General features: G+C 41.9%; 1 protein-coding gene across 3 annotated transcripts in view; it reads right to left on the bottom strand.

The window, feature by feature from the left end:
- Window positions 1-3152: 3152 nt before the first annotated feature.
- The window catches only part of lrmda (leucine rich melanocyte differentiation associated), a 1051240-nt gene continuing 1034062 nt past the window's right edge, over window positions 3153-20330 (bottom strand). For all 3 annotated transcript variants that reach the window (XM_073025431.1, XM_073025432.1, XM_073025435.1), the window contains one exon: window positions 3153-4717. In XM_073025431.1, the coding sequence (XP_072881532.1) occupies window positions 4638-4717 (80 nt within the window). In that variant the 3' untranslated portion in view covers window positions 3153-4637. The remainder of the gene's footprint in view (window positions 4718-20330) is intronic.

The following is a 20330-nucleotide window of genomic DNA, read 5'->3' as shown; positions in this document are numbered from 1 at the left end:
AACAATCCACTAGTGCTCAACCAATGCCTTTTCATTTGCTGAAGCAACATTACTTTTGTTAGCTTTACACGTTGGACAGCTGACAATCATAAACAGGTTTTATTTATTTACTTATTGATACAGTACAGTAACGGGCCTTTCTAACCCAACGAGCCTGTGCTGCCCAATTACACCCATGTAAGCAATTAACCTATTAAACTGTACCTCTTTGGAATGTGGGAGGAAACCGGAGCACCTGGAGGAAGCCAACACGGTTATGGAGAGAAGACTCCTGACGGACAATGAGGTACTGACCCCGGGTCGCTGGCGCTGTAATAGCGTTATACTAACCGTGATGCTACCAGAGAGAGAGCCTGAGGCATGTCAAAGTGCTGGGCTATGGACTGGAGTTTTAGGTGGACCTAGATCTTGGTCTCTTTGTGGCTTTGCTATTGTTTGCTTGGTGGGTGGTGGGCACTGATGCTTTCTGCTGGAACACTTGGGGGGACAGTTGATGCTTTGCTCCTGCTTGTGCTTGGGAGAGTGGTGGTGAGGCTTTGGGGGTCTGACATTTTTCTGCCCTTCATTCTTTGGGGCTTCCTTCTGTTTTGTGGATGTCTGCAAAGAATAAAAGTTTCAGGCTGTATACCGTATACATTCTATGATATCAAATGAAACCATTGAACCATCCCATCCCAATTGTCCCAGTTGATCCACAAAATATTTTTGTGCAGAGGTCAGTTTCAAATCCAAAGACTGATGCATACAATTCAAATATCAGGGTTTCAGTTTCAATATTTATGTTTCGGGCATGTTCTCTCTCCTTGAGATTGTGTGAAGACCTCATCCCTCTATGAATGGGTTTTGGCCATTGGAGCTGAAGTTCATGGCAGCTGTTGTGCTGTCTGTGTTCACTGGTCAGCTAGCCTTCAAACTTGCAATTAACTTGTGTGGATTCCCAGCTGCAAGTTCTTTAACTAAGCCACCCAGATCTTCGTCAAACTGCTCTTGGCAATGGGTGGAACAGTACGCCAACGAGAAACGGACCCAACCAATAAAATGCAGAAAACACTTTAAAAAATGATTTAAAATCAATCAAACTATTAAAAAAATAAGCATTTGGAAGTTCAATTAAAATAGATTTACAAAGCATCTGTGAAAGCACAAGTAAAACCAAATCATTTAAGAACAGTATGCCAATGAGAAAGGAACCCAACCAATAAAATGTAGAAAACACTTTCAAAAATGATTTAAAATAAATCAAACTATTAAAAAAATAAGCATTTGGAAGTTCAATTAAAATAGATTTACAAAGCGTCTATGAAAGCACAAGTAAAACCCAATCATTTACGAAGTTCCCAAATGCTGAACATCAGTTGGCTGCCAAAGATTGTGGGCATGCTATGTTGGCTTTGCAATGTGTGGTGAAACTTACAGGTTGCCACCAACAAACACATCCTCAGGTTCTGTTAGTTGTTAACACAAATGACACATTTCACTGAACGTTTTAATGTACTTGTGACAAATAATTGAATATGAATAGGAACCTGCTTACCTTAGTTTAACTTCCCATGGTCCAGGACATTTATAATGGCAGGTGTTTAAAAAAGGACCCAAAGGATCATTGGGGACCTGAGTCACCCCAACCACGGTCTGTTCCATCTGCGACCATCCAGGAAACAGTATTGCAGCATAAAAGCCAGAACCAACAGGCTCCGGGACAACTTTTTCCACCAGCCATCAGACCGATTAACACACACTAGTTTGAGTGTATTTCTATGTTACATTGACTGTTCTATTCATTATAAAACACTGTGATTGCACATTTAGATGGAGATGTAACGTAAAGATTTTTACTCCTCATGTATGTGAAGGATGTAGGAAATAAAGTCAATTCAATGGTCCACACAGCCATTCCTCTGTTGAAGAGAATGGAGTCAGTATTTCCTGGGCCGAGTGTAAGTCAGCTTACCAAACAGGAGCTGGAGAGTCCAAGGTTCTAGCCTTCCAAACAAAATGGACGTTAAGGCTCCCAACATCACATTTCAAAGGGCAGGCAGGGAATCTTGGCCAATTACTATCTTAAAAAGAAAAATATACTGTATGGCCATTATCTGGTTGTGTCAGAACTGGATGAGTGCAATTTGGATGCCATGTTTTCCATAGTAACAACTCTATAAAAGCTCAACAATATTAATGGAATAATTCCTTTCTTTATGTTGTCCCATGTAATACTATGCCAAAGGGACTGAACGCATGCCAATAAACTATGTCAAAGTGCAAGTTTAAGGGAATAGTTGAAAGGATAGTCAAACTCCCACAATTATACAATAAGACTATAAGATATAGAAGCAGAATTAGGCCATTCAGTCCATCAAATCTGTTCTGCCATTCAATCATGGCTGTTTAGTTTTTGACCCCATTCTCCCACCTTTTCCTCATAATCCTAAACCCCTTCACTAATCAAGAATCTTCCCATCTCTGCCTTAAATATTCCCAATGACTTGGCCTCTACCGCCCTCTGTGCCAACGAATTTCACAGATTCACCACTTTCTGGCTGAAGAAATTTCTCCCCTTATCAATTATAAAGGAATATCCATTTATTTTTAGTAGCCTAACACTCCCACTAATGGAAATATTCTCTCCATTTTCAGTGTCTGCTGGGTTTCAATGAGATTCCCCCCTCCCCCATCCTCCTGCACTCCATCAAGTACAGGCCTAGAGACTTCAAACACTCCTCATTTCATTCCTGGGATCATTCTCGTGAACCTCCAGGGACAGCACATCTTTCCTTAGACACGGAGCCAAAATTGGTTCAATGTGACAGATCTGAACTGAAAATTAAAAGTAAACTTCTAAAACTAAATGATGTGGTTGAAAATGAAACAATGCGCGCTATCTTTTCATTTTTACATCACTAAAATAAATTGAAAACTGCAAATTAAAAGATTCAGCAATCTGAGAGATTGTGCAGGAAATGGTTGCAAAGTTCAAAGTTCAAAGTAAATTTATTATCAAAGGACATATATGTCACCATATACTACCCTGCATTCATTTTCTTGCAGGCCCTGTGTCTGAAATCTTTCACCAACACCAAAGCTAGCCCACCATTCTAAAAACTTGGGGCAATGCAAATATCTTGGTCAGAGCGGGAAAAAAAAGAATCCCACACTTTTGGTGAATGCTTTTATTTGGTGCAATGAAACGACGATTTGAACTCAGTAACAAACTGATATGTGTAATTTTAGCAAAAAGTTGGAACATAAATTATTGCAGTGGATTGTCAGAAAGAGATTAATTAAGCTATAAATTCTGCTTTGTTAGTTTTTAAATCAAAACAATGTAACATAATATTCTTAGCACATGTAAATATACTTGCAATAATTCCATATTGTTTGGACATGTTATCTGCTTTACAGTAAATTTTGATCATCAGTGCTCAACGAATCTACCATAAGTTGTAAACATGGTATTTGGAACATCTTCAGTACCAAATACAAGAGAACAGGAAAACTATTTAGGGAAAACATGCAAGCAAATATTTAGTTAGTGCATTAAATTAAACAAACCACAATGGTGTGCTGTGCGGAAAAGTATACAGATTGAAGAGTTTAGTCACCATTAAATATAAAATAGTAATGTGCCCATTCCTGAAATGTATCCAAAGCAGCACTGTGCTAAATAGATAACTACTGTGATAGATACCAAATTAATCCTGTGGATTATCTTGTTTGCCTGAAAATTCCTCTTATCAAAATATATGAGACCCCCCAACTTAATAACATTGCATACAGAAAATGAAAAGTCCTCAAATATTTTTTTCACCTTTCAGAGTGAGGATAAATTGTAAATTCTATTAAATGTCTCATGCATACCAAATATGGTGTTGAAAATGTATTTCAACATGGTTCAGGAATGGTCTGCAGCTTAAGAGAAAAATAAACTGTGGTAAAGGTAGACTGGGTATTCATTCATTGCATCAGAAGTCAAAACCACACAGAGGTACAAGTATAATCTCTCCAGCCTGCCTGAATTGTCAATTTTGTTAGTGAGTCTTCACTGATCTAAGTTAAAAAGAGCTCATCTAATGGGGCTGATATTTAATCTTTCCAATATCAAAATAAGACCCAAAAGCAAAACATAAATCAGAATAAAATCCCTGAAATAATGTTGGTCACTCAGAGGGAATTACAGTTTAGTGTGACTGCTCATTTCTTCTTGTTCATGGTCATCTATAAAATGCAACAGAATTTCCACATTACTCAACAACAAGTCATTCTTAATGAGCGGTGTAAGGGCTTAATGTGACTTCCTAGAACTTGTGGTGATGTAATGAGCATGCTCAGTTCGACATCAGCTGTGGCCTCTGACCTCCCAGCTCTACCAAGCAATCCATCACTGAAGCTCATCCTGTCAGGCATGCAGCTGTCTGTCATGGCGTTACAAGGGACCTGCTTAAAGGCAATCATGTCAATTTCTATGTGTCTGCTCAGACCAGACTGAACTGTTGATCTTGACAGGCATGGCAAAGTCAGCAGAAGACACTAGCAGGCTGAAGTTGTATTCTCTGTGCTTTTTTGCTTTCCCTTTATTTTGAAAAGAAGTTATCTTTTTACCAAAATACACAGCACAGGCAGGAAGGTTAACATAAGCATTCTCAAAGTTGGTCATCACGGATGAACCTATTCCCCTCTGAATGTCTTCCACGATAGACGTACTGACATTTTGCAAAAATACCTACAAATGCAAAACAAAATACAATCAATAAAATATCCTTACGATTAAAAAAGACATGAATAAACTTACATATTTTCCATTTCCAGAATGCATACTTAATTGCACATTTCTCAGAATCAGAAACAGGTTTATTAACACCATCTCACTTAATGGGAAATTTGTTGTTTTGCAGCAGCAGTATGGTGCAAAGATATAAAATTACTATAAATTACAAAACAGATAAATAGTGCAAAGGAAAGGAATAATGAGATAATAAAGACTGTTCAGAAATCTGATGATGGACTTCTGAATCACTGAGTGTGGGTCTTCAGGCCCCTGTACCTTCCCCTCGATGGTGGTAATAAGAAGCAAGCATGTTCCAGACGGTGAGGATCCCTAATGATGAATGCTGCTTTCCTGAGGCATTACCTCTTGACAATATCCTTGATGGTATGGATGCCTGTGATGCCTATTGTGACCCTGTACACTGGGGAATTGATACCAAGTTGTGAGGCAACCAGTTAGAATGATCTCCACTGTATATCTATAGAAGTTTGCAAAACCTTGATGACATACCACATCTTCTTGAACTCACCCTTCCACTGCTGACCCCTCATTGAGAACTGGAGCATGCTTTCCTGACCTCCTCTTTCTGAAGGTGGTTGTTATGACACCACTCTACCAGCTGATCTATCTCACCCCTCTATGCCTCCTTGTTGCCACCTAAGATATTGCCAAATACAGTGGTGTTGCTGGCAAATTTACAGGTGGTATTAGAGCTCTGCTCAGCCACACTGTTATCAGTGTAGAGAGAGTAGAGCAGTGGGCTATGCACCCATCATTGAGGTGTGCCTGTGTTGATTGTCAGTGAGAAGGGCATAATATTGTTAGGGCATATTCTAGAGTTAGGGGAGCAAATATTAACTTCAGCAACCAATCTTCAGACCTAAATGTTTGACTGTAGATTAAAATTAAAATGCAGCCCTGAACAATAGCTTCCTGGGGCTGTGGACACCAGTTGACTGAAAACCAGACAATGCTGATTAACATTCATTTTGGGCGTCTGGAGTGTGGGTGTATAAAAGAAGGTATATGAAAATTATATGTAATTCAAAGGAAGCATTGTAGATACATTATAACTATAGAGTTGTCCTGCTGTTACCTGTGATCTCTAGCATATAACATGTCATGTAATATTGGGTCAAAAAGGTCTCTTCCTCCAAGAGTGTCTTATTTTGTTGAATCAAGCACTTCTGTATCATCTAGCTTCAGTGTCTCTCTGGTGACTTTGTTCATAATACAACACTATCATTGATCCACACTAACTGTGGTCTTCCAATGAGGAAGTTAAGAAGCCAATTGCAGGTGTAAGTACAGAGGCCAGGTTTAGAAGCTTGGTGATTATTACTGAAGGAATGATGTTATTGAATGCTGAGTTGTACTCTTTTTTAAAGCAAAGTAAACTGTATTTATTGTAAAAATTATTTACTAGAAGAAATCGTGCAACGCCTTTTCATTTTTCCAGTCATACATAGTGCATTAAGTAGTGTTCACTACATTTCTTAAAACCTTTGGAACATTCATGTGGCCCCCTCGGTGATATTTTTTGGAGTTGAGGCCTCCTTCAGTCAGAGTTGACCATGGATATTGTATCCTAGCTGTCTAGATACTGGGCAGTACGATATGGAGAGCAAGCTGTTGCCCATGTAGCAAGCTCCCCCTCTCCATGCATCTGATGAACCCAAAGGAATGGCAGAGACTGATACAGTTTGGTATCAGCAGCATCACAGGAGTTGCCAATCAGCATTGAACTCAATGTAGGACTGCCTTAGGGACTCCAGCTCTGTATTTTTCCCTCAGGTTTATTCCTGAAGCCTTCCCATGAGAAGGTATAGCCGTAAGACAGCAGAAGTTTGAGATCAGAGTTTTCCCTCTCCTAGGAGACCTGCCAACCGGGGTTGAAAAGCCCCATCTTCCTGAGGTGCCCGGTGTTATACTTCCACAATAACTCAGGGGCTTCCTCACCTAACCCAGCCCTACCCTGTCCAGTACAGGAGGAACACCATTCTGTGATCCTTCCCCACCAAGCCCTTGTGGTGACTGCACCAGGCTTCAGTGTATCCCTCAGCACATACTCCTGCAGCCTGGAATGACCCAGATGGCAATATTCCCTTATGGACATCTTGGTGTGTTGGTAGACCAACAAGTATCAGGCTGACAAAGGGGCATTTAGCAGTCTGAAATATTTATTGCTGTTGCCTAAGGGGTTCCAAAACAAAGTGGAGAGCCAATGAGATTGCAGCAAGTCTGTGACCTTGCCATAACCAACTTCTCAAAGCACGTTACCACAGTAGATGTCAGTGCTACTAGATGATAACAATTGAGGCAGCTCATCCTGCTCTTCCAGGGCACTGGAATGGTTACTGCCCTTTTGAAGCTAGTGATTATCTCTGACTATAGCAGTGAGAGGGTGAAGATGTCCTTGAACACTCTAGCCAGTTAGTTAGTATAGATTTTCAGTACCCTGCCAGGTACATCTTTGGGGCCTGACACCTTACAAGGGGCTCACCCTCTTGAAGGATGTTCTAACACTGGTCTGAGACAGAGATCACAGGGTCACCAGGGTCACAGGGATTCACACAGGTGTAGTATTATTCTCCCTTCTAACGCTTGCATAAAAGGAATTGAGTTGACCACCAAGTGAAACATCACTGCCATTTATGCTGTTAGGTTTCACCTTATGGGAAGTAATGACTTGAAAACCCTGCTACTGCATTGTGCATCTGATTAAGTCTCTAATTTTACATGGGATTCACTCTCTGCTCTCACAAAGGCCTTCCATAGGCCGTACCTGGACTTCTGATGCACCATCAATAACTCACTCTGAGACGTAAGAAATGAGATATCGGCTTTTATTGACTGGAAGAATGAACAACACAACATCCTGGAGAATGAGGGCCGGCCTCAGGCCTCATTCGCCTTTATACAGGGGTTTGTAGGAGGAGCCACAGGAGCAGTCAGCAGCGGTCTGTTGGGAGCAAACCACTCTGGTATATGTAGTTCACCACAACTTCTTACAGGATTTTGGATCGCTAGTCTTCAATGATCTAGCCCTCAGCAAACTGTGAATCTCCTTGTTCAACCAGGGCATCTGGTTCAGGGGAACTTAGCTTGTCAAAAACACACCCTCACCTACACAGGTTTTGATGAAATCAGCGACGGCCACAGCATAGGCATTCAGATCCAAAGGTGAGTCCAATCACCTGATTTAAAGCATCCACCTCTGTCTCCCTGGATTGTACCTTTGCAGTTCTCACCATCGATGCTTCAGTTATCCAACTCCGGGAGCAAAAGCACAGTCAGATGATTGGATTTGCCCAAAAGCGGGTGTTGGGGTGCACGGTGAGTGTTGACGATGACGTAACAGTGATCATGTTGGTTTCTCTGGTTCTGCAGGTGACATGCTGTCAGTAGTTTCTCGGAGACTTCTTCAGTCTGGCTTGGTTGAAGTCCACAATGATCAGGAAGGCATCAGGGTGCGCTGACTTGTGACTCCGGCTCACAGTACTCAGCCCCTCCAGTGCCACCTTTGCGTTTGCCCGGGGTGGAACGAACACCACTACCAGGATGATGTGGGAAACTCCCTTGGCAGATAAAACAGATAATACTTGACTGCCATGTTTTCCAGGTCGGGAGAGCAGGACTTAGAAAGACCACATCCATGCACCACGGTGAGTTAGTCATGAAGCAAATGTCAGGGCCTATGCCATTACCTGATGCCGCTGTCTGGTCCATGGTTCAGATCTCAATTCTGGGCTTTTTTTATGGCCTGGGAAACAGGACTGAAGCTAATTACTAAGGCAGGTAAAGTATCTGGCTCCTCCAAAGATGGAAATCTCCATCACAAGAGCTGATTATATCACTGGATGGCCAAATTGGGAATAAAGTTGTTTTCTCTGACAAACTAAGCACTTCAATTAGCTGGCCTGTCACAATGGGCTATGGAAAGACACAAAGCCTTTAGATAAGGTTATCTGGAGGAACAGAGTCTGCAGATAAAATCTGATGGTCAGGCAACCGTGTGACACAGTGTTCGAACAGTTTCTTAGCATATATTGTACTTGGCTTTCATCTACACAGCTGAGGTGAAAGCCCATCTCTCTGAAGCTTGTTTAAAACAGAAAGTGCATTGTAATTGACCAGCCCCAATCAAAATATAAATCCCCAGAATTGATACTTTTACTAGAAGAATGAGGAGGGATCTCACTGAAACCTAATGAATATTGAAAGGCCTAGATAAAGTGGATGTGGAGCGGATGTTTCCTGTGGGTGGGAAGTCTAGGGCTAGAGAGCACAGTGTCAGAATTCAAGGATGTCCTTTTAGAACAAAGACAAGGAGGAATTTCTTTAGCCAGAGGATAGTGAATTTGTGGAATTTATTGCCACAGACGGATATGAAGGCCAAGTCATTGGGTATATTTAAAATGGCAGTTAATCGGTTCTTGATTAATAAAAGCACCAAAGGCTACAGGGAGAAGGCAGGAGGATGGGGTTCAGAGGGAAAATAAATTAGCCAAAATTGAATGGCAGAGTAGACACAATGGGCTGAATAGCCTAATTCTGCTCCTATGTTTTATGATCTTATCATTATAAAATTAATTCAGAGATTAGAAAAGCAGAGTGCTTTCACTAGACAAAGATGTGAACTAGTGAAGGGGCAAATATCCAAAAATTTCAGAAGTCTAGATTGGACCAGAGTTATATCAGAATGTATGGAAGCAGCACTAGAAACAGAATCATAGCCATACAGTGCAGGCACAGTCCTCCACCAGACTGACTACAGATTAGATAAATATCTAATCTTCAAGATTAGCTTTATTTGTCATATGTACATCAACACATACAGTGAAATGCACTGTTTGCATCAACAACCAAAACCGTTCGAGGATGTGCGGGGGATGCTGCCCGCAAGTGTCGCCTCATTTCTGGTGTCAACATAGCAAGCCCACAACTTACTAACCTTAACCTTTTTAGGAAAGTGGGAGGAATTGAGAACAGCTGGAGGAAGCACACACTGTCACAAGAAGAGTGTATAAAACTCCTTACGGACAGCAACAGGAATTGAACCTTCATCATGACACTGTGAAGTGCTATTCTAAACATTTGTACCATCCCTGCACTACCGTGCCACAATCAAGAATTCATTTACTCCGATCCTACACTATTCCCGTTTTGTTCTTCCCACATTCCCCATCCACTGTTCCCAGATTCATGCCACTCAGCTACACACTAACTTAATAGCAGACAATTAACCTACCAGTCTGTACACATTCAGAATGTGGAAGCGAGGTAGGGCTTTTCTCTTTGGAGTGAAGGATGGGAAAAGGTGATTTGATGGGGAGGTGAAAGATGATAAGAGGCATTGTTGGAGTGGACAGCCAAAGACTTTTTTCAAAGGCAGAAACAGCTAATACAAAGGCCCATAATGTTCAGGTGATTGAAGAAAAGTATGGGGGGGGGGCAGGGTTATATATCAGAAGTAGGTTTTTTACACAGGGTGTGGTGAGTACATGGAACGTGCTGCTAGGGCTGATGGTAGCAGCAGATACATTAGTGAAGTTTAGGAGATTCTTGGATAGGCACATGGATGAAGGAAAAATGGAAGGTGATGCAGGAGGAAAGTGTTAGGTTGTTCTGTAGCCGGTTAAAAGGTCGGCACAACATTGTGGACTGTGTGGTGAACTAGATATACCTGTCTGACTGCTCCTGTGGCTCCTCCCAAGACCCTGCTGACTACCCCTGTGGCTCCTCCCACAGACCCCTGTATAAAGGCGACTGTGGCCTGCTGCTCTCCCTCATTTCCCCAGGATGTAGTGTTGTTCTTCAGTCAATAAAAGCCGATATCTCACTTCCTAAGTCTCGGCGTGAGTTATTGATGGTGCATCAGACTGAAAGGCCTGTACTCTGCTGTACTGTTCTTTTATGAACCTGGAGCACAGGGAGGAAACCTTCAGGGTCAAAGGCTTCCAAAGAGACCGAACCCAGATGAGGATTGAACCCGGATCACTAGAACTTCAAGACGGAGGAGACTGAAGGCCAAATGGTGGAGCTTTGAATGTTGTTCACCCAAAGTCTTAACGGTAAGATCTCTGGTGCACTTGAAAAATGAAAATCTCTCGATCGATGAGAATGTTAGCATCAACAGTAATGATACATGTTTAGTGCAGTTAATGAGGCTGATTTATTAGCTGATAAATATGTTGTTAGGAATAAATCTTGCCTGCTGGTAATAAATAGAACTTCTAAAGTTCTGGTAGCCATAAGATAATAACGTGTATTCAAGATTCAAGATTAAAGATGTCATTTCCTGTACACAAGGGTAAGAAGAATAAAATAATTGTTACTCTGGATCTGTTGCAACACAAGAAAAACACAAAAGATTAAAAACACAATAACACTACTGAAAAAAACCCACTAAATAAATATAAATATATAAGATAGCTTAGGCGCATGGATTGAATATATGTCCATTAAGTAACAGTAGGGTGTACATGAGGTGATTTACGGAGTAGAGGTGGAGTTAGTGGGTGAGGGTGTTGATTAGTCATACTGCTTGGGCAAAGTAACTGTTTTGAGTCTGATGGTCCTGGCATGGATGCTATATAGCCTTCTCCCTAATGGGAGAGGGACAAACAGTCCATGAGTGTGTGGGATCCATTATGATATTACTGGTCCCTTTTCTAACACCTTTCTGTATATATGTTCATGATGGTGGGTAGGCATGTAATGCATTGGGCAGTTTTGACTACCTGTTGTAGAGCCTTCCTATCTGCAGCAGTGCAGATTCTGTACCAAGCAGTGATGCAGCTTGTGGGATGCTCTGTTCATGCAATCTGTAGCATGACGTGAATATGGATGTGCAAAGTCCAGTTCTTCAGCCTCCTCAGAAAGTAGAGGTGCTGGTGAGCTTTCTTGGCTGTGTAGGATGTGTTCTGGGACCATGAGAGGTTGTGTGAGATGTGCATTCCCAGAAGTTTGAAACTGCTTGCAGTTTCCACTGCTGTGCTGCTGATATAAAGGGGCGTGTGAGTGGTGCAAGTCGATAACCATCTCCTTTGGCTTGTTGACATTAAGTAAGAAGTTATTTGCCTGGACTCAGACCGTGAGCACTTCCACCTCTTCTCTATGAGCCATCACTTCGTTGTTGGTGATGATCCACACCACTGTAATGTCATTTGTGAACTTGACAATGTGATTCCTTGGGCGTTTGGCTGTGCAGTCATGAGTGAGCAGTGTACAGCAATGGACACAGCACACAGCCCTTTGTGCGGGAGTTACCCGCGCTAGAGATGATAGACAGAGAGGAGCGTTTATGAATCTTGACTATCTGGTCTGTTCATTAGGAAATCCAACATCCAGATGCACGGTGGTGTATTTAGACCGAGAAGTAGGAGTTTGTTCACTGAGGTCTGTGGGACAATAGAGTTGAATGCCAAAATGAAATCCAAAAACACCATTCTGACATAAATTTTCAAGATTTTCAAGAGATTTACAAGGATGTTGCCTGGATTGGGGAGCATCCCTAATAAAAATGGGTTGAGTGAACTCGGCCTTTTCTCCTTGGAGTGACGGAGGATGAGAGGTGACCTGAAAGAGGTGTACAAGATGATGAGAGGCATTGATCGTGTGGATAGTCAGAATTTTTTTCCCAGAGCTGAAATGGCTGCCACAAGAGGACACAGGTTTAAGGTGCTTGGGAGTAGATACAGAGGAGATGTCAGGGGTAAATTTTTACGCAGAGTGGTGAGTGCATGGAATGGGCTGCCGGCAACGGTGGTGGAGGGGGATACGATAGGGTCTTTTAAGAGACTTTTCAATAGGTACATGGAGCTTAGAAAAATAGAGGGCTATGGGTAACCCTAGTAATTTCTAAGGTAGGGACATGTTCGGCACAACTTTTTGGGCTGAAAGGCCTGTATTGTGCTGTAGGTTTTCTATGTTTCTATGTGTCAGGGCTAGGTAAATGAGAGATGCTACGGCATCTGTTGTAGAGTGAATTCCGTCAGTAATCATATTGGTGAATGTCCAATGTGGCAGGAATAGAGTTTCTGATAATGATCAGCCGTTCAAAGCACTTCAAGATGATTGGTGTCAGTGCCACTGGGCAGTAGTCATTTAGTTCGGAAGGAGTAGAGTTCTTCAGTACAGGGATGATGGTGGCTGATTTGAAGCATGTGGGAACAGCAGCCTGAATGAATGAAGATGTCCGTGAAGATGAAGACGTCAGTGAGCTGGTGTGTGCACTCCCTGAGTAGTCGGTCTGGGATGTCGTTTGGCCCAGCCCCCCTTGCAGGGTGTTGAATTTCTGCAGAGTCCTTCTCATGTCTGTTGCTGCTACAGACAGTGGCTGCTCACCTGGGAGACAGGTAGCTTTTCGTGGCCCGCGTTGCTTTGCATGCCTCAAAGCGTGCATAAAAGCTGCTTAGAGCACCAGGGAGGGAGGTGACACTAGTACAGTTGACACCGTTTTTCCTTGTGTAGTTAATAAAGCCTTTGATGCACAGCCACATACACCGGGGATCGCTGTCAGGCAGATGTTCCTGAATTTTTTGTGCATAGGCAGTCTTTGCCCTATTGATGCCCAAGGTGAGGCTTTTCCAGGCTGCTTTGAGAGCTGTAAAGTCACCGGACTTGAAGGCAGTGTCCCGGACTTTTAGCAGTAAAATTAGACCATTTGGCCTATCGAGTTTGCTCTGCGACCCAATCAGAACTGATAGTTTTTACATTCCCAACTCCCCACCTACTCCCTGTAAGCCTTAGCTCCTTTAACAATCAAGAATCTTTCAATCTCTGCCTTAAATTCACCCAAAATTGAAAGGGACAAGCATCAATGTAATTAGGTATGTTAATATAGAAAGATATACCTGAAATCAGTTAATATGTTTTCCTGAAGCACTGTCTTTGCACAGAGAACCCACACCAAGCAATGTAGCTGTGGTTTGTTAGTAAGTCATATTTTACATTTTTCACATGCACCAGATAAACCTTGAGTTCAAAGAGGAAAGAAAGAAAAATAATACTGATTTGAAATACAGTCAAGATGTCATACGAGGGCTGGTATGCTGGGTCCCAAATGTTATAAGGCCATATCATGTAAGGCCAACAAACTCAGGAGATAAATATTGACCTTCCTTAGACCATAAGACCATAAGATATAGGAGCAGAATTAGGCATTCAGCCTGTTGAATCTGCTCCACCATTGAATCGTGGCTGATTTATTTTCCCTCTCTATCCTGCTTTCTCCCCATAACCATTGTGCCCTGACTAATCAAGAACCTCTCAACCTCTGCTTTAAAACTACTCAATGACTTGCCCTCCACAGCCTTCTCTGGCAATGATTCACCACCCACTGGCTAAAGAAATTCCTCCTTATCTCTGCTCTGAAGGGACGCCCTTCTATTCTGATGATGTGCCCTCTGGTCCTAGACTCTCTCGCTATTGGAAATATGCTCTCCATGGCCACTCTATACAGCACTTTAAATAGTCAGTATGAGTTAATGCGATCATCCCTGTCAATTTTCTCAACTCCAGTCAGTAAAGGCCCAGAGTTGTCAAACTCTCCTCATACGTTAACTCTTTCATTCCTGGGATCATTCTTGTGAAGCTGCCCAAGACCCTCTCCTATGAATCACCTCAGCTGTTAAGGTTGTTTTGTGCATCTTTTATTAACAATAATTACATTGATGATTACAATCATTAATCTTTATACTTATTGAAATTATTTTCAAACATTTCACATTGTGGACCAAGTTTGGTCAACAACTTGTCTAATTTATTGTGTCTGGATACCACAGTGAAGCAGTGTTACAGCACAACACAGAGCACTCCCTCTCCCACAGTAAGGAGATCATAACGGCCCTCATTTTTAAAAATGCACCTAAATGAACTCTTATAATTGGGCCAAATTGATCAAGATTCCGTTCATTGTTCATTGTTAAAATTCTGCATTGGAAGGCAAGTTTTTTGGTGGTGTGGTTCCCCAAAAGTGCACAAAATGCTGGAGGAACTCAACGGGTCATGAAGCATCTATAGAGGGAAACAAACAGTTGATGTTTTGGGCCAAGAGCCTTCTCCAGGACTCTTGTGAAGGGTAGAGCCTCTCTACATTGGCAGGCATATTTCACAATATCCTTATCAGGTGAAAAATTACTAAAAGCATTCAAAATGTGCATAATTAAAATATAATACACTAAGGTCTGGCCTGATATTCTTCAATCCAGCTCTTATGAAAACATTAAGTTGTCTCCCAGTACAATAAGATGGTCTCTTGATGTCACAATCTCATTATGACCTTGCACCTTATTGTCTATCTGCACTACGCTTTCACTGTTACACTTCACTCTGCATTCTGTTATTGTTTTACCTTATACTACCACAGTGCTCTGTTGTAATGAAATAATCTGAATGGATTGCAGGAAAAACAAAGTTTTTCACTGTATCTTGTTACCAGGACAATAATGAACCAATTTCCAAGTTCATTTATGAGGAGACACTGGGGAAGCCAGCTCTGCTAACTCTGTTGTGGAGGAGATTAAATGGGGGGCATGCTGGAGATACATACAGTTATGAGGGGTACTGCTGTGGATATAGACTGCAGTAAATCCTTTCACATAGCTGAGGTGAAAAAAAACTAGAGGACCTCAAAGGTAAAGGGGAAGTGAGTTAGATGAGGCCTCAGCGAGGTGTTTTCCACAGAGAGTGGTGAATGCAATGATAGGGGGGTGAAGGCAAACTCACTGACAGTATGCTTAAGAACAGAAAAGCCTACAAAAAGTATTGATACAGACCAGTCTATTACAGAAAAAAAACATCCCTATCACTGAGCACGTCTTCAAGAAGTGCAGTAACAACAAAGCAACATCTAACATCAAACCCCCCCCACCTTCCAGGCAACGTTCTCCTCTCGCTGCTGCCATTGGGAAGGAGGTACAGGAGCCTCAGATCGCACACTACCAGGTTCAAGAACAGTTAATACCCCTCAGCCATCAGGCTCATGAACCAGAGGGGATAACTACACTCAACTTCAACACTGAAATGATTCCACAATCTACCTTTGGAGTCACTTTCAAGGACTCTACAACTCATGTTCTCAGTATTATTTACTTATTTATTATTATTACTCTTTGTTTTTGTACTGACAGTTTGTCTTCTTTTGAAGTCTTTGTGTGTAATTTTAAATCGAACCTATTATAAATTTTCTACTGTGAATGCCTGCAAGAAAATGAACTTCAGGGCAGTATATGGTGACAAATATGTACCTTGATGATATAATTACTTTGAAATTTCAACTTTGAGCATTTAAGAGGTTCCCAGTCAAGCATTTAAAATGTCCAGGCAGTGCTGGAGAATGCAATAAAGATTGATGGGTGCCCACAGGGCTGTATGAAGTGATGGGCTGATTGGCGTGTTTCCATCTTGCAGCTCTGGAGGGAAATAGTCAACATTTTAGGTTGAGACTCATCAATATTAAAGTAGACAATTAGAAATGGTTGAGAGAGGGCAAAAGGCCAGACAAGGGTGTCTAAGAGGAGGTGGAACGTTTGAGGCAGTGGAAGGGGTCATCAGTGGGGAGCGGGGAATCCTTGCCAAAGAAATAGGCATGGAGGAGAGGTCGATGGAAGAAGAGTTCAATGTCATGAGGGTGCTCAGAACTCGTTGAGGTGCGAGTGCAGCGGTATAACAGTGAGGTCCCTGCCTCAGAGAGGGGGAAGTCAGAGGGGATGGTGAAGACATGGCAAGGGTTAAAGCTGGGGGTCAGAAAAGTCATCTATCCATTTCTTTCTAGAGATGTTGCCTGTTCCACTGAGATCCTCCAGATTTATTGTGCCAGTCGGCAAAGGTCCTGTTTCAGTGCTGTATAACTTTACGGCTCTATTTCAGATTTATCCAACGTACATCAAAACGCTCAGTGAAATGCGCCATTTGCGTTAACAAACACACCTGAGAATGTACTGGGGCCAGTACACGTGCCTCACACAACCTATCGTTCAGCATATGTAGATTGTGTGATTTAGCAGATTCTGGAAATCCAGAGTGTTACATTTTTTATCTCCAAAACATTAATCTAATCGAAATTAAAAAAAAGAGTCCAGAATAACGAATTTAATTTTATGTTCACTTTTAGCGAGATGCCCACTTGGTAGCGTCATGATGTATGCAATCACTTATTTTTAGATATTACTCATAATGAATTATTTAATCAAAGAATGCTTAATAAAATAATATATTTACAAGATTACTCAAATATTGTACTGCATTACTACTGTAATATTAAATAAACAACACAGAATATCTCACACAAAATGCTGGAGGAGCTTAGCAGGTCAGGCAGCATCAATGTAAAGCAGTAAAGGGTCACCGTTTCGGGCCAAGACCCTTCATCAGGACACATAACATGCCAACATAGCAGGCCCACGATGCTCGACAAAGCAGCACAGAACACGACAAGCAACTAAGCAACAACAGCAAAACAAGCACCTTCTCCTCTCACCCACATAAACAGATAGTCCTCCATATTGATCTGACAATGGCTACTTCGCCTGCAGGCTATGTCCCAGTAAAGGCCTCCCTGACACCTTCAAATAGACTTTGTTGCTTTCATTTTTTTTGTACCTAGACTAGCCAGGGACAAAGCAATCCACGAAAGAAGGCGAAGGAAAAATAAATCCCTTGAAATGGTTAAGCTTTATATTTCTTGCAATGAATTGGAAAGCTCTGTGTAGTTTAATTTGGTTGACACTTTTTTTCATTACGGATCCATTTTAGTCTTTTAGCAACAGGCGAAATCAGTCCATCATTTTTCTCCCCTGATGCCAGGGAAAACTGATCTCAGAAGAACATCACTCACAGTGATCTCCAGAAGGAATTGACAGACTCGCAGAGTGAAGTGATGATTGAACAGTGTCAAGGAGGGAAACAGAACCCTTGAAAAGATTACATGTGGGAAAATAATGACTCATGAGATGTATGGCACTATCACCGTTATCTCAGGGAAGGTGCAACCAACGTGCAGGGATCATGTGTCAACTGTTCAAAAAAGATATTTATTTCTCACTTCTTCTGACGTCCTGACACCCAAAACGTTAAGCGCTAGATTATTGATTAGTTTTTATATGTCTAATACGTTTGTCATTTGATTGGCTCATTAAATTGCCACATATCTTCGTTCAACACCCTATCTGCAAAATCTTGATCTGAATCCTTATCCACAAAAATATTGTTGATTCAAGACCTGCCCCACAAGCCACTCAGTTCAAGGGCAATTGGGGATGGTTAATAAATGCTGGCCATAAGACATAGGAGGAGAATTAAGCTATTCAGCCCATCAATTCTGCTCCACCGTTCCATCATGGCTGATTTATTTTCCTTCTCAAGCCCATTCTCTTGCCTTCTTCCCATATCCTTTAACTCTCTTACTAATTAAGAACCTATCAACCTCTGCTTTAACTGTATCTAATGACTTGGTCTCTACAGCTGTCTGCAGCAATGAATTCCACAGTTTCACCACCGTCTAGCTAAAGAAATTCCTTCTCATCACTGTCCTAAAGGTTCTGCCCTCTGGTCCACATCTTCTCCACGTCCACTGTCTCTGAGCCTTTCAATATACAGTATCTTCCAAAGAGATCCCCTCTCATTCTTCTAAACACAAGCCAGTACAGGCCTGGAAACATTAAGCATTCCTTATACGTTAACCCTTTCATTCCGGCGGATCATTCTTGCAAGCATTCTCGGGACCCTCTCCAAGGCCAGCACATCCTTTCTTAAATACATGGCCCCAAACTGCTCACAATACTCCAAGTGCGGCCTGACCAATGCCTTATAAAGCCTCAGCATAATTTAAGCTAAAGGTGATTCTATAGTGTTAATCCTTGTAAAACAAAACTGTGCAGACTTCATGTTGATGTGATGTTTCTCTGGCCTTCCCAATGATGTCCACAAAGTTAAAAATAAGGAAAATCAAGGCACATTGTGATTTCAACATCACTCTAGCTCACTTCTTCCGGAGCATGAGAATTCTCTGGGAAAGAGACCCGGCCTGATACCACAGTACTGCAGCAACGGGCAAGACAGTGCAGTCAACCGGCCTACTAATGGGGCCTGCTTGTCATTTGACCCCTGAAGTCAGCCAAGCAGTAAGCTTCACTCTAGAAACACTCCATTGATCATCTTCGAAGCACAGAGCCTGCTTGGTTTCAATGGGATAGAGCAAAAGAATAACAACGGCAGGGAGATCTGGACAATGTTTAATACTCGACATCTTCAGTCTCTTCAGAGCAATTCTTTCCAGAAACGCTCCCAGCATTTGCCCTTTACGCGCCAGGCTTATCATGCCTACCTCCACCTTGCACTCATCTCATCCACCTCAGCGTCCCCACTGAAATAAATTAGATGAAGTGAGTTGTTAAGGATATGTTTTTGTAGCTTATGTTAACAGTTAGTGATTGCTATCTGCTGGTGTTACTGACGGATTAGAAACAAGACTGCTAACAGACATCCTGGTGAAAAAGCCACTTGCTGAATGCAAGTGACTGCAGCTAGGTGTCAGCGCTTAGAAAATGAAGCAAGGACATGTGGTATTAATATTGTCAATGATCTCGAGACAGGAAAACAGATCCCATATTCCCCGTCAGTTTTAAATAGATATCAAGTGTATTAATGACAAAAGACGAGGCTTCAAACAAAGCAGCTGAGTGATGATGTGCTAAGTGCACTCTGCGCTGGCAATAACGTGATCTGAAAAGACATTGTCAGTTGTGGAGACAGGCCCAGAATTGTGAGCAGTGACAGAAAACAGAGATGAGGAGAAAGATACTGGTACCATATTAGTGCCTACCATATTCCAATGCCGTCTGCACTCCTAACTGAATCTGACATCATCTCCTATCACTTGCTGTATTCTCTGCTGCTCCTCCGCCTAGTTCTCCCCAGACATTATTACAAACTGTAGTCAAGTTTTATGTTACCAGCGGTTATGTCAGGGAGGTTGGCACTCGGAGGCCTAGGGATAACCTCAGTCATTCTACATTGTAAGCTTGTAACGACGGGACACTCATTTTTCTGATAACTCTTGCTACTTGAGGTGCTCTGTACAGCAACGTGTGAGCAGCTGTCACCTCGAATAAAGGGTTGGAATATTAAAGAAAGTGAATTTCTGGATGTATTGTAAGGCAGTTGGACTGTCTGGCAGGAGGAAATAAATTCCAGCTGCCGCTGTTCGCCCGGGGATAAAGGTGCTCGAGCTAGTGACAGTAAAAGTCAGCTGAAATTTCTGAACTCAGGGGCTCTGAAGCCAGTTAATATTTTTTTTCTAAAGCACTGGCTGTGTAGAGGGAGACCACACCAGGAAATGCAGCTGTGGCTTGATAGCAAATCATATTTTACAGTTTTCATATGTACCAGATAGACCTCAAGTTCGAAGGGCAATAAAAATAATACTGACTTAAAGTAGGAAGTCAAGATGTCCCACAAATAAAAGAGCAATTTGCTTTATGAAAACGGCAATGCTTTAGAATAGTTGAACTTCAGGCAAGTGAAGTACCAGAGAGATTACCTCATACAAAATGCTGGAGGAACT

This window comes from Hemitrygon akajei, chromosome 21 (assembly GCF_048418815.1).
Source record: "Hemitrygon akajei chromosome 21, sHemAka1.3, whole genome shotgun sequence".
NCBI classification, from domain to species: domain Eukaryota; kingdom Metazoa; phylum Chordata; class Chondrichthyes; order Myliobatiformes; family Dasyatidae; genus Hemitrygon; species Hemitrygon akajei.
This window is presented reverse-complemented; position numbering and strand designations above follow the sequence as displayed.